Genomic DNA, 14,181 nt, shown 5'->3' on the forward strand with positions numbered 1-14,181 from the left:
ATGAAAAGACCACAATAATTCGTGGGCAGTCTATGATGGAGCTATAAGCTTCAAGTCAGTTAGGTAAATGTTAGGAGCATGACTTCTGGCATCTTATATTAAGCTCTGTCTTCGTGTGTAAGTGACTGCCCTGAGGAAGGGCTCTGATGCGGAGACCACTCAGGTGTCCCAGTCATCCTGCTGAAAGGAAGTCAGAGCCCAAGCAATGTCCACACGAGGTGGACACAAGGCCCAGCCCTCAGACCTGGCTGAGCCCCCAGCCTAGAGTCAGGGTCACCCTCCCTTACACGTGCGTGTGCATCACGGGAGCAGATCCTGCAGCTGAACGTGAGCCTCTCACAGTGACCCTGCATGGGGCAGGGTGAGCTTCTCCTCCAGGCCCTCCCAAAGCAGACACGGTGAACAAAATAAAGAGCTGCTGTCTGTGGAAACTGTCAAGGGTTGTGGCAGGGTTTTGTGCGTCAGTCAACACGTGAAACATTATTCGTCATTTCCGCGTGCGATCCTATTTCACCATTTCATATGTGGTAAATATGTGGCCTAGTTGGACTGGATGAGGCGACAAAGATCACACTCTAAGTGGAGATGCTATGCCACAGTGCAGATCCAAGTCCAGAGCCAAGGCCTTCCTCCCCATGATACAGGAGGACCTAAGAGCTCAGGCGGGAATCCTGGGCTGTCCCAGGTAGGAAGACACACCTGTGTGAATAGAGAGGTAACACCATCTGATTCACACTTTAGCAGGACCACGCTGACCCTGGTGAGGTAGTTAGTTAGGAGACATTGGGACACTATTACACCTTAACCACACTCGACCTCAAGGCATCCATTTCTAGTTTAATCTTGTAGTAGTTTTTATTCCATTCAGCAGCCTATGTCAGGATTACTCTTCTTATTCTTTGTTATTCTGTGAGCATTTGTCTCTCTCCAAGATTTAAATTTGTCGCTGTCTTAGTTCTACAATTATCTGATATATTGGTGAGATTTTGATAATGTGCCACTTGTTCCATTTTGAGGTGGTTTTAAGAACATTAAATAAGAAGCATTTTCTCAGGTTCTCATCTCTCTACATCTCCAAGACAATTATCAGCTTTATTGTAACACCCAGAAACTGGAAACAATTCCACTATCACACATCAGCTTAATAAATAAGCCAATCATGCTATGATCATTCTTTAAATGCCACCTGTTATTAAAACCAAGGATTCTTGATACACACAAAAACGTGATAGTATTCACAACTATTTGTGCTGAGTAAAGTAAGCCATAACAATAAAAATACAGATAATATGATCGCACTTTTATAAATTCTAGAAAATGAAAAGTAACCTGAAGTAACAAGGGAAGATCAATGGGTATGTGGGGACAGGGTGGAAGATAAGAAGGGACAGGAAGGAGGAAACCCAGAAACTACTGAAAATAATGAGAGGAACTGATTTGTTCTCTCCTGATAATGCTGATGCCTACGTCAGTATTTATCAGAGTGCTCATTCTGAGTTTGTGCGCTTTATTATATGTCAATCACCTCATTAAAGTAATTACAGATAAAGAAATGCATGACTTGCGAGGGAAGGAATGACGGAAAGATATTGAAACATAAGAGGCTCTTGAAAATACTTCTCATGAACCCTGACCCCCTCCATGTATTTTAGGTAAACAGTAGAATAGAGCAAAGTCATAAAGATCCCATTACAGGAGGGGGATCTGCAAACCTCACCCTGCAAGTCCAACTCTGTCCTGGAATAGGTTCAAGGGAGCAGGCTGGCCCAGAGCACAGGGGCCGATGCTGGATCTAACGGTCACCCCACGTTTATTCCTGGACACTCCACAAACCTTCTATACCTCTGGGTGTAGTTTACACTTCTATTATGAGGGTAACAATGACAGCTACCTCACAGGATGTGTGTGCATATGTAAAATGACAAATGGGTCCTAAGTGTTTACTCTGGAAGAATCACATAATGAAAGTTATATCTCCCAAATGCTATCAACACCACGAAATCCGAGACTCTCACACCTGCTCTGAGACCCTGCCCTTTCTGAGGACATTCAATGACATAGCCTCTTATATACTAGAAGGTCATGCAAATAGGGTCCTTCCTCTGCTGATATAAAGCAGCCCCAGCCCTGACCCTGCAGCTCTGGGAGAGGAGCTCCAGCCCGGGATTCCCAGGTGCTCCCATTCGGGGTTCAGGACAGAACACCCACCATGAAGTTTGGGCTGAGCTGGGTTGTCCTTGTTGCTATTTTACAAGGCAATTTATGGAGAGCAAGAGATACTGAGGATGTGAGTGGATGTGAGTGAGGGAATCAGTGGATGTGTGACAGTCTCTGGACCAGGATGTCTCTGTGTTTGCAGGTGTCCAGTGTGAGGTGCAGCTGGTGGAGTCTGGGAGAGGACTGATGCAGCCAGGGGGGTCTCTGAGACTCTCTTGTGCAGCGTCTGGGTTCACCTTCAGTAACTATCCCATGAGCTGGCTCCGCCAGGCTCCAGGGAAGGGGCTGGACAGGGTCTCAGTTATTATTACTAGTGGTGGTAGCACATACTATGCAGACTCTGTGAAGGGCCGATTCACCATCTCCAGAGACAACTCCAAGAACACGCTGTATCTGCAAATGAACTACCTGAGATCTGAGGACACGCCTGTGTATTACGGTGTGAAAGATACACAGAGAGGGGAAGTCAGTGTGAACCCAGACACAAACCTCCTTGCAGGGAGACAGGAGGGGCGATGCAGGGGGCACTCAGGACATACAACTGTGTGTTTCAGCCCCGGGAGCAGGTGCAGATGGTAGTTAAGGGCTGCTTTCCTGTCAGGGTCTGGGGTTTCCTCTCCATATAGCAGTTTTCCCTGGGGAACCTCTCTGTACTCATCCATGGTTCTTTACGTACACATTCAGGCTCAGAATTACAAAGACTTTTCGAAATGGGGGGGGGGGAGGGGAATGTCATATATGTAAGGCAGACACTCAAAGTTAGATATTCAGGTTTTCGCTTGTCTAAATCTTGTCTAAATTGACCTGTTTCAAAACTCTGCCAGCGGATGTATAAAGAGTTGAAAAGATTCTTCCTTCCTCATTATGATACCTCAGCCCTGCCCTACTGGTAGACCAGCTGTCCTTGCCAGGATGGTGGCTCTTGACTTGCCTGCTAACCTCTTGCATGAGAAATGTAAATGAGCTGAGCAGCACCCGATCCTCACTGGGTTACAGGGAATGATGCCAGTTAGAGGGGACGAGGGTAGGGGTGTTTCTACATGTGCTCCTTGCTTCCAGGTCCAACAGAATCCCTATACGCTTAGATAATACCTGCATCCTGTTCTACTGTGCAGTTTATTTTATGTCAAATATTCACTGTCAAAGCTATTACCAATAGACGCATATGTAGTCGGTAAGGAGAGTTTATAGTCAGGTGGATAATAACATGAATATTCAGAAGCTGCTGAAAAGAAATCTATTCTCCTTTCTTCACCACAGCATCGTAGGTGAACGCTAAAATGCAGGAAAGTCACACAGGTTCTCATTCCACGAAGAGTCCTGCAGCCTCACAGGCAGACCCACCTCTGTCCAGGAACCTTTGCAGGGGCGGCCAGGTCCCGAGTGGAGAAGCCCAGGCCTTGAAAGGAGGTCTCACTGTGCCCTGTTGTGTCTTCTTCAGCACATCACCTGCCAATTCCTGGCTGCAGTTCAGCTTTACATCTGTAAGATTCAAGTAATCCGACACCTACATCACATGCTTGGTGTGCCTATGTAGAAACAAAATAATAAAAGAGGCCCTGAGTGTTGGGCCTCAGGGTAGCCCACCCCAAAATATGCCTCCAAGTGCCTTAAGACAGAGCCAATGCAGAGGGACATTCTGACCTTCCGCCCTGTCACCCTGAAGCAAGAAATAAACCTCCCACGTGAAAGGTGCTCTCCCTGTACCTGGAGGTGGAAGTGAAATGGTCCTTAACCCCATGCCATCTGCCTGCCGTTTATCTGTGCCAAAAATTTAGCCTAAGAGTAAGTTTAATCAGAGAAGTGAGAAAATCTAGAAAGAAACGAAAACTGTCCAACAAAACGAAATAATAATAGTTTAGTCATTAAGCAAATCAAGAACATTTAGTTCCGCCTCCAGGGCTATAGACAATATTCTTGTCCATGTCCCTTGAGCTCTCTTGTAGATACTGAAACTCCTACCAGAAGGAAGAAGTTAACTGCATGATGAGCAGACTGTAGCCATGACATAAGCTGCCACAATTCCAAGAACTGGCCTCAAAGAAATGGGAACGAAGCGACCCTTGAACTGAAGATTAACTCTACTTAAAACAATCAACATGAGGCTGATCAGACCACCACACGACCAATTTCAAGACGACTGTCAGAGTTGACTCTGCTGTTTCTGTCTGTAGCCCCCTCCTTCCGCCTATAAAAGCCCTTTCCCACAGATTCTCAGTGGGGGATGGCCTTTGGAGAGAAGTCTGTCCCCCACCCCCCCCCGGTTGCAGGCAGCCAAAATAAAGCAAACTTTCCTTTCTACCAACTTTGCCTCTTTATTGGCTTTTCAGCACCGAGCAACTGGACCCTGCTTTCCATTACACAGGGACACTCTTATCACCAGGGACGGGGAATTCAGGCCTGGAAGTCTCTATGAGCAAACCTTGTTCCTTCTTCAATGACTATGACGGCCCAAACTCTGCTTAGCTTCTTCACTGATTGCACACCAAAAGCATACATTTCCTCCTTCTACCAATTCCTCACAAATATTGGATCTTGGTCTAAAAATATAAAAGCTGCCTGCTTTGGTCACTTCTGGGTCCATTCCTATGGCACGTCCATGCCTATGGTTACAATTTTTTTCTTTTCTCCTGTTAATCTGTCTTTGTTAGTGTTATTATCAGCCCAGCCACAGGAACTCAAGAGGGGCAGAGGAGGAGATTTCCCTCCTGACAAATCCAAGTTGTCTTCTCTTCAGCCTCACGCTGTACAACCTCTTAGGACCCTCAGTCCTCACGGGCCACTTTCACACTCCTGATATCACCTTGCCAGTTGTGTTCTTCCGGCATCTCTTCTTTGTATTTCCATCTCACCCTTCAATATTTCTTCCAAATCAGTGTGACATTTCAGTGTCCATTGTCTGGATGTACACAGTTTATTAGTCATTCCCTAGGATAGGTCATCTTGGTCCTTTCCAAATTTTGGCAAATATGAATAAAGCTAAGTATGCATCGTGTGCAGGGTTTTCTCTGGACTGAAGTCTTATTGTCTTTCAGGTACATACAAAAGAGTACTGTTGCTGAAACACAGATAAGAGTATGTTTAGTTTTGCAAGAAGCCTCCAGAATAGCTCCCAGGGTGCATCCTGTTTTGCGTCCCCACCAGCAGTGAATGGACCCCCTGCCGCTCCACATCCTCCCAGTGTTTAAGGTTCTGAGTCCTGACTTGATCCACTATTGTAAGCTTTCAGGGATATGTCCTTGTTCTGATTGGCATTTCACTGTGATATAAGTTCTCCCATAGCCTTATTTGCAAACTCTGTCTTTCTGGTCAGGTGTCTGTTAAGGATTTTAGCCCATTTTTTAATACTTTTGTTTCTTTCTTATTGTTGAGTTTAAGACTTCTTGGTACATATTAGATAACAATCAGATATACTAGATATGTCTTTTGCAAATATTTTCTGCCAATCTCTAGCATGCCTTTGGGTATATTTTAAATGTATTTTTTATGCTTCTCAATTATTACTTGTTGTGTTTCTTTTACAATGAAAACCGGTGTTAAACGTTCACTTCCTAAGCCATGGGAACTTTATGTGTGAACATGTCACAGTACACTCAAAGGCCTCTTTCAGATACTACAAGGATGCAATGTGTAAACAGAGGGGGGACTTCTTCAGAGATGCACTTCCGGAAAAATAGAAATGGACCAACATACCCTCCTTCCTGTCTTGCTGATAAGAACTGTGTTGCACGTTCACAGAGACACAGATCCTTGAGGAGAGAGTGAGATTTCATCAGTTAGAATGACCGTTTTCTAACTATACATTTTACCCGTGATGGATCGGAGTTTATGAATGATTGTTACCTGAATGATTCAATTGATTTAGCAACGGTTCAAACCAAAATCAATACCTTGAATTATTATTATTAATTTAAATTTATGTTGTCCCAGAGAAGAGTTTGACAATTACAGTTTCAGTAACACATTTGCGTAATTTTGAATTATACCTCTTAAAATTTAGATACCACGTTGCTTCATAATAAATGTTTCATCTACATCCCTCACATTTGAAACTGGATTCCAAGTGGACCTACAAGATGAAATGTGAAGACAGCGAATCTCTCTACATTCAGTAACATCTAAGGCAACAAATCTAATATCACACGAGGACACTGTTGATTTCCAAGTGTAGTTCCTGCTTCTTCTTTGCTCAGTGATTCCAACAAAGATACAAAATGACCTAAACCATCTGGTCTCAATGTTCCTGAAGTCCACACCTCATTCTGAGCTTATATTCTCAAGATTTTATAAGGGAAAACACAGAGACCCTCAGAAGGCCCTGTCCACGTGGTCACCATGAAGCCCACCAGCATCGGTCCTTCTCCCTCCGATCACAATGTTCAGGCCCTCTTGCTATGACCATCACTGGTAACCTGCAAAGCAATATGACTTAAATCTCACCACTTCTTTTTACCATCACCCATTGGTCATCTCTAATGGATATTCCCTCCAGCATTACTATATGATCTGGTCTCCACACATAATGGCCTCCAATTATCTCCACAACGGAAAAATAATATTTTTATACTCCTGTTGACCTAACACATTTTTCCTACGGTTAAATAGACCCTAACAACACATCCCCAACTACTGAAACATAAAGACACCTTTTATATATCCTTCTATGTTGACATGAATATGGATGGATCTCCTCTAATCCACCAGCTCAAGAAGGGCAGGGCAGATGCTGGGGCATCTGTACAAACGCAGCCCCTTCTTCCACCTGGTGAATAATGGGCTCACCTGATTCTAGGTTTTAGGTGCCATCCCTTACGCTCCCCTACACCACAGCGTATCAGCTCAATTTTCAGGTCCTGACAGCAGGGTCCAGACTTCTCCTGTGATTCTTGCCCATATTACTTTGGTTGGCTCTCCTATTAACGACATTCAAGCAGGCAGATTCCTTAGTATTTTATTTACTCTGCAAATGTCATTGGAAAAGCGAGAAGAAGTATAGTACTCTGTTCAGGAAATAGTATGGAGTAAATATCTTCTCATAGACAGCAGCCTCGACATCAGTCAGTGTACATGTGAGATCACTGGGCTGACGGAGAGCTGACAGGTGTGACCTCGCAGGGCAGGAGTGGAGCCAGTGCTACATGTAAAATCGTGTCAGTCAGAGATGGGAACTCACATTGGTCCTTCTGGTTCCCAGGAGAGATAACATCACTGATGACAACATTCAACACCCCTGGCACACCCACTATAAACTTCAGACATACCATTACCATCATGATCCCCGATTTACATCCTTGCAGACTGAAATGTAGATGGTGAGGCCACATCCTCAGTTCCCACAGTGAGATGGGATGGAGCTGTGCTCTGCTCTCCAGCACCACTTACTTATATGACCTCAGGCACAGTTCCAGGACTCACTGACCCAGGGACTCGGGAAAGCTGCTCTCAGGTGGCATTTTCAAGGGAACCTTCTTCCTGAAGTGGGGGCTTTCCTCTGACCATGACACCCTCATACTCTGAAAGCCATTCACTGTGAAGGTTTACTTCCAATAATCCTGCGTGTTCTCTCACCCACTGTGGTGGGAACTGTGTTCCCTGAGCTCCAATGCCACTAGCAGTGACAGAGTTAGAAAGGAACACTTCTAGAAGGAGTGAGTCTGTGCACTGTGACCAGGTCACCTGCCCAGCATATTGGAGTCCTGAGGAGACTCCCGTAGCTGTCTGTTCTTAGTCCTTGGTAGCCATGGGGATTCCTCAATGTCCACCCTTAAGGAAGGAGCCCTGAAGCTCACGGTGTTCGTGCAGACACTCAGTTGTGCACAGGAAGAAGGCAGGGCAGGCTACTGCCTAGGTCAGCAGTGCTAGGAACCATGACCATCTCAGCAAGAATGACTGCCTTGTCCACAAAATACGCTGTGTGTTTAGTTGTTATGAATAAATCCAACTCCAGAGCAACTCTTGATCATATTTAAACTGTTTCAGGTGAAGAAATGTTCACCCTAGTTAAGGGAAACACGAAGTCCGTTTGAATTATGATTAACATTAAATTTTACCTAACTTTGTCAGAATTCAATGTGATTATTACATGTATGATTTCTCTCAAATACTTGCATATCCAGGAAATAAACATGAGATAATGCAGAAAGGGCAAAAAATACTAGTTTGTTTCAGACAACTTGGAGGACCCTGAATGTTTGATGGGTATTTATGTGAAATATATACATCCGTGCGATTAAAGTCTATTCCCCAAATCTGCCATTAATCCTACAGCACATCTGATTTCCTGACTAGCCCTTCAGCATCACTTCATTCCTGGGCAAAGAGTCCCCCAGGCTTCAGGAGGGGGACCCCAGGTGGGGGCTGCGTTCTCTGAGGGCACAGCCAGCACCCTGCTCACAGGGGGAGCCCCAGGTACAGGGACCTCCCTTCACTACTTGATGCTTTTTATAAAAAGGTCCCTCCTATATGCAAATATCCCCTTAGACCACAAGGTAAAAACAAAGTACCAGTTCACTTAAATACGGGTTTCTCCTCATGCTTGAAGACATTTTCTGGGCTTGATGAATCTCATCTGCAAGAAGATGAATCCACTGTGGTTCTTCCTCTTTCTGGTGTCAGCTTCCAGAGGTGAGTGTCTCAGGGATTCAGCCATGAACACACGGGGAAGCTGCATCTGAGCCCATGAGTCACCGTGATTCTCTCTGTCCACAGGTGTCCTGTCCCAGGGGCAGCTGCAGGAGTCGGGACCCAGCCTGGTGAAGCCCTCCCAGACCCTCTCCCTCACCTGCACTGTCTCCGGATTCTCATTAACCAGTTATGGTGTAGGCTGGGTCCGACAGGCTCCAGGAAAGGGGCTGGAGTATGTTGGTGCAATTAACAGTGGTGGAAGTGCATATTATAACCCAACTCTGAAGTCCCGGCTCAGCATCACCAGGGACACCTCCAAGAGCCAAGTCTATTTATCACTGAGCAGCCTGACAACTGAAGACACCGCCGTGTATTACTGTGCGAAAGGCACAGTCAGGGGAAGTCAGTGTGAGCCCAGACACAAACCTCCCTGCACGGAGGCCCATAAGTACCAGGGGGCGCTCAGGACCCAACAAGTACAGGGCTGAGGCCTGCAGCAGGTGCAGAGAGGGGCTGGGAGGCAATTCTTGTTAGAACCTCTGCTTTCCTCTTCCTGCCCAGGAGCTCCACCAGGGACCCTGTTCTGTATCCTAATGTTCCATTGTTGTGGATTATGTTGTGTCTAGAAAATTTTGGGGGCATGTACCTATTTGCTTAATTTTTATTTTTATTATAGTTGTGTATATATATATTCACGTGCACACACACATATAATACTCAAGAATTAAGGTTGTTTTTCATTTCTTTATTTATCTTTTTCTCAAAGGAGCTCAAAACAACCCTGCGGCTCACCATCATGTTCAATTTGAGCCTGAAGTTCGTGAAACTTGTAAATATCCTGAGAAGGCACATGAGATTTTTAAACAGTATTAATTGTTGTTCTGTTTTTGTACGTGTGGAAGGAAGAGACACACCCTCCTGCATTCAACAACCTGCACAAACATTTTCAAATCTGCAGCAGGCAGTGTTATAGACTCTGATGCCAGAGTGCTCCAATACTGCACATGCAATGATCCTCACTATTCAGATTCCATATCTGCAAATTCACCTACCTCTAGCTGTTATGAGCACCCCAAAATAAACACTGTCATTTTGTGCTCATTCACGGACAGTAACAATGTGGCGGGTTGTTTGAATCACCCAACACACACACACACACACACACACACACACACACACATTCCCAGATGAGGTCAGTCAAGGTGATGCTCTCTTTTCTTGTTTCAACTCCCGTCATGTAATTGAGCTCTTTCTGGGGTCAAATTAGTGCCATGCTTTTCACATTTCTGGGATTCTTGGCGAATGTTTAAGGTAGTCACAGGCATAGGGCTGAAGAACAGTCTAGTGTCCCTACGTACAAATGGCTGTGAGTGGACTTAGGGAAAATATACATGAGAGATCAGCTTCATTCAGCCATGAGCTATATTGCCATGGGTGGTGAAAATGATACTCATGTTTCCAATACAAAGCTCATCCAAAACATGAAGACAAAACTCGCTGCTGCATATGGGATGCAGCCTTGGAAGCTTGGCTTAATTCCAAATACAGCAGGGCAAGTGGGGGCTCAGGGCCAAGAAGAGGGTGGGGTGGAGTGGACTGGAAATTATTAAGAGAAGAAATAAAGGCTAAGGGGATTCTGGTTACATAGACTCACAAGGATTCTTGCTAAAGAGAGACCAGGGTGATCAGATACCGTGTGTGCGGTAGGAGGTTTGATGGATTTGATCAAATACTGAGGGTGATCAGAGCTCAAGGGTGGGGGATTCTCAGTATTCTCACTTAGCAGCGGTCTTGCCAAAACCTCACCATGCAAGTATAAACGCAGAAGCCCACAGGTCAAGACTAGTTGAGAAGAGCATTACAAGGAGCCTGTTGGCTAAGGGGTGGTCAAGGGTCTTTGTCACACTTAAGAAGAGTAATAATGAACATACAAGTAAACCAGGGATGCACACAGACACACAGAGAAAAGACCATCTGAGGATTCAGTAAGAAGAGATCCATCTGCAAGCAAAGGAGAAACGCCTGAGAAGGACCCAAACCTGCTGACACTGTGACCTTAGACTTCTAGCCTCCAGGTCTGAGAGGAATACATTTCTGTTGTTTAAGCCACCCAGTCTGTTATTCTGTAATGGCCACACTAGCCAACTAATACACCTACAATATAGACGCAGATGGACATATATGGAAATGTAAGTATCATATTGGAAAAGAAACATCACCCATTCTTCAGAGGTGACATGAAGCTGTGTCCACCCTGGATCTCAGCCAGCACCCTCCTCCAGAGCCCTAGACAAGGACCAGCCATGACAATCTTTATATGGAAAAATGCTTCCCACTTGCACATCACACCCAGGCTCAAAGGGAAAACACAGCACCTGTGCAACTCAGAGTCAGGGTTCTCATCTTCACTGACATAACTCTCTGAAAGTCAAAGCATTAATCAAAATGAACATGAAAACCTTCTGGTCACTCCTCCTCTTCCTGGCGTCTCTCAGCTGTGAGCATCTCCTGGGTCTGAGGAAGGTGGAATTATATGGTGACATATGCGAAGTGGGTGTCTCATGGTTTCTCCTTCCCCCGGTGTCCAGTCTCAGGTGCTGGTGCAGATGTCGGGCCCAGGACTATTGAAGACACTCTCCCTCACCTGCTCAGTCTCTGGATTCTCCATCACAAACAGGGCTGACTCCTGGGACTGGATCCCTCAGCCCCCACGGAAAAGGGTGAGGTGACTGGGGTGCTTTGGTTCTGGGAATAGCACAGCCTACGACCTGTCTCTCCATACATGACTCTCCACCTCCAGAGACACCTCACAAATTCAGTTTTCCCTGCAGCTCAGCTCCGTGATGCCCTAGGACACATCCCTGTGTTACTGTCCCAGGAGGCTCAGTGAGAAGTCAGGGTGAGTCCAGACACCACCCTCCCTGCAGGGGCCGCTCCAACCACCAGGCGGCGCACAGGGTCATCAGGAAAAAAGAGGACCAATTTCAGGGCAGGTGCACAGGATGGCATAGAGGGGTTTTCTCTCAGAAGCCCTGGTTTCTCCACTGGATCATTACCGCCCCTGGAAGCCTCATCCACAAGGATTCCAAGGAACTTTCTTGTCTCGAAACGTGAGACTTTTTTCATGGAGTCAGGCTTGTCTCTCTTTCCTGATCTATCTTTGGACGAGCCGCACAGAAATATTTCTTCATGAGACCTTTATTTGAATATTAGGTCACTACTTTCTGTTATTAGTTGTCAAGCTTTTAATCGTTTAATGACATAAATAATTTTTACTGTTGAACTTTAAATCTGCTTTCCACCATCAGATGGATTTCCAATTCCTCTCATCCTGAAAATCTCCCCAGTCCTGTTTGATGCAATGCCTTTCACTTGAATAGTATCAGTCATGTTTATATTCAGAAATTGCTGTCCCTATAGCACTGGAGTCATTCTCTCCCCAGAGGACATTTTGAAATGTCGGGACACAGGTTGGGCTGTAACATGTGGGCTGTGTTGCCTGTACCTTGTTATCTAGTGTGGACATTTATAATAGATAACTAGATAAAATAGAGAGATAGATAAAAGGGAACAACAGGAACAGGTGTATCCTAATCATATGGAAAATAACCATAAAAACTGACTACATAACCCATTTTTAGGGAGTGGTAAAGGCTCAAATGTGTAAAGATGATACAAGCAGCCGTATGAAGTTATTTGTAGCAACATAAATATTCAAACAATTTTTGTAAATACTTTTCTAGCTCACTCCTCAATCCCATGGTGAGTGTCTGGTTTTCTCTCTAAGAAATCGACAAATATATTCCAATTGGCTGCCATTGGCATTCCTTCCAGCAAGCGGATGAGGAGCCTTTTGCACTACATCATCCGCAATATTTGAATTTCTTATTATTTTGTGCTGTAACTCTTGTAATAAGTGAGTAGCAGTATCTCATCATCGTGTTATTTTATGTATCCTTAATGAAGAATGCTGTTAAAACCTTTTATCTCTTCTTTGTGGAAGTATCTTCAGATCACTGGCACAGTGTTCATTATTTTCATTTTTTGTTGCTGTGGTTGAGCTGTGAATTTGCTTTATATTCATGATACAAGCCCTTTATAAATATGATATTAGAAAGCACATTCTCCAAGTCTGTGCTTTAATTCCCTTATCAGTTAAGTTATTGCTGCTGTTGCTGTTGTGGTTTTCAGAACAGAATTTTTAATGCATACAGAAAAATTACAAATTTATTTTATGAGTGATGTTTGGGATATTATACGTAAAAATTGATCATGAAACTCAAGGACTCCCATTCAGGGTTCAGGACAGAACACTCACCATGGAGTTTGGGCTGAGCTGGGTTGTCCTTGTTGCTTTTTACAAGGTAATTTATGGAGAGCAAGAGATACTGAGGATGTGAGTGGATATGAGTGAGGGAATCAGTGGATGTGTGACAGTCTCCTGACCAGGATGTCTCTGTGTTTGCAGGTGTCCAGTGTGAGGTGCAGCTGGTGGAGTCTGGGGGAGGCCTGAAGCAGCCAGGGGGGTCTCTGAGACTCTCTTGTGCAGCGTCTGGATTCACCTTCAGTAGCTATGCCATGAGCTGGGTCCGCCAGGCTCCAGAGCAGGGGCTGGAGTCGGTCTCAGGTATTAGTAGTAGTGGTGGTAGCACATACTATGCAGACTCTGTGAAGGGCCGATTCACCATCTCCAGAGACAACTCCAAGAACACACTTTATCTGCAAATGAACAGCCTGAGGTCTGAGGGCACGGCCGTGTATTACTGTGCGAAAGATACACAGTGAGGGCAAGTCAGTGTGAGCCTAGACACAAACCTCCTTGCAGGGAGACAGGAGGGGGGATGCAGAGGGCACTCAGGACATACAACTGTGTGTTTCAGCCCCAGGAGCAGGTGCAGATGGTAGTTAAGGGCTGCTTTCCTGTCAGGGTCTGGGGTTTCCTCTCCATATAGCAGTTTTCCCTGGGGAACCTCTCTGTACTCATCCATGGTTCTTTACGTACACATTCAGGCTCAGAATTACAAAGACTTTTCGAAATGGGGGGGGGGGAAATGTCATATATGTAAGGCAGAGACTCAAAGTTAGATATTCAGGTTTTCGCTTGTCTAAATCTTGTCTAAATTGACCTGTTTCAAAACTCTGCCAGCGGATGTATAAAGAGTTGAAAAGATTCTTCCTTCCTCATTATGATACCTCAGCCCTGCCCTACTGGTAGACCAGCTGTCCCTGCCAGGATGGTGGCTCTTGACTTGCCTGCTAACCTCTTGCATGAGAAATGTAAATGAGCTGAGCAGCACCCGATCCTCACTGGGTTACAGGGAATGATGCCAGTTAGAGGGG

The 14,181-nt window shown here is 45.2% G+C and overlaps 1 protein-coding gene across 1 annotated transcript; it reads left to right on the top strand.

Annotated features, from left to right (window-relative positions):
• Positions 1 to 2,209: 2,209 nt before the first annotated feature.
• LOC137771273 (uncharacterized) lies at positions 2,210 to 13,626 on the top strand. The gene is given in 7 exon segments (XM_068554463.1): positions 2,210 to 2,255; positions 2,360 to 2,655; positions 2,658 to 2,792; positions 8,506 to 8,567; positions 8,759 to 8,841; positions 8,926 to 9,249; positions 13,310 to 13,626. Coding segments are annotated over 7 exon segments (1,263 nt in total).
• Positions 13,627 to 14,181: the final 555 nt, after the last annotated feature.

Source organism: Eschrichtius robustus, chromosome 1, assembly GCF_028021215.1.
Source record: "Eschrichtius robustus isolate mEscRob2 chromosome 1, mEscRob2.pri, whole genome shotgun sequence".
NCBI classification, from domain to species: domain Eukaryota; kingdom Metazoa; phylum Chordata; class Mammalia; order Artiodactyla; family Eschrichtiidae; genus Eschrichtius; species Eschrichtius robustus.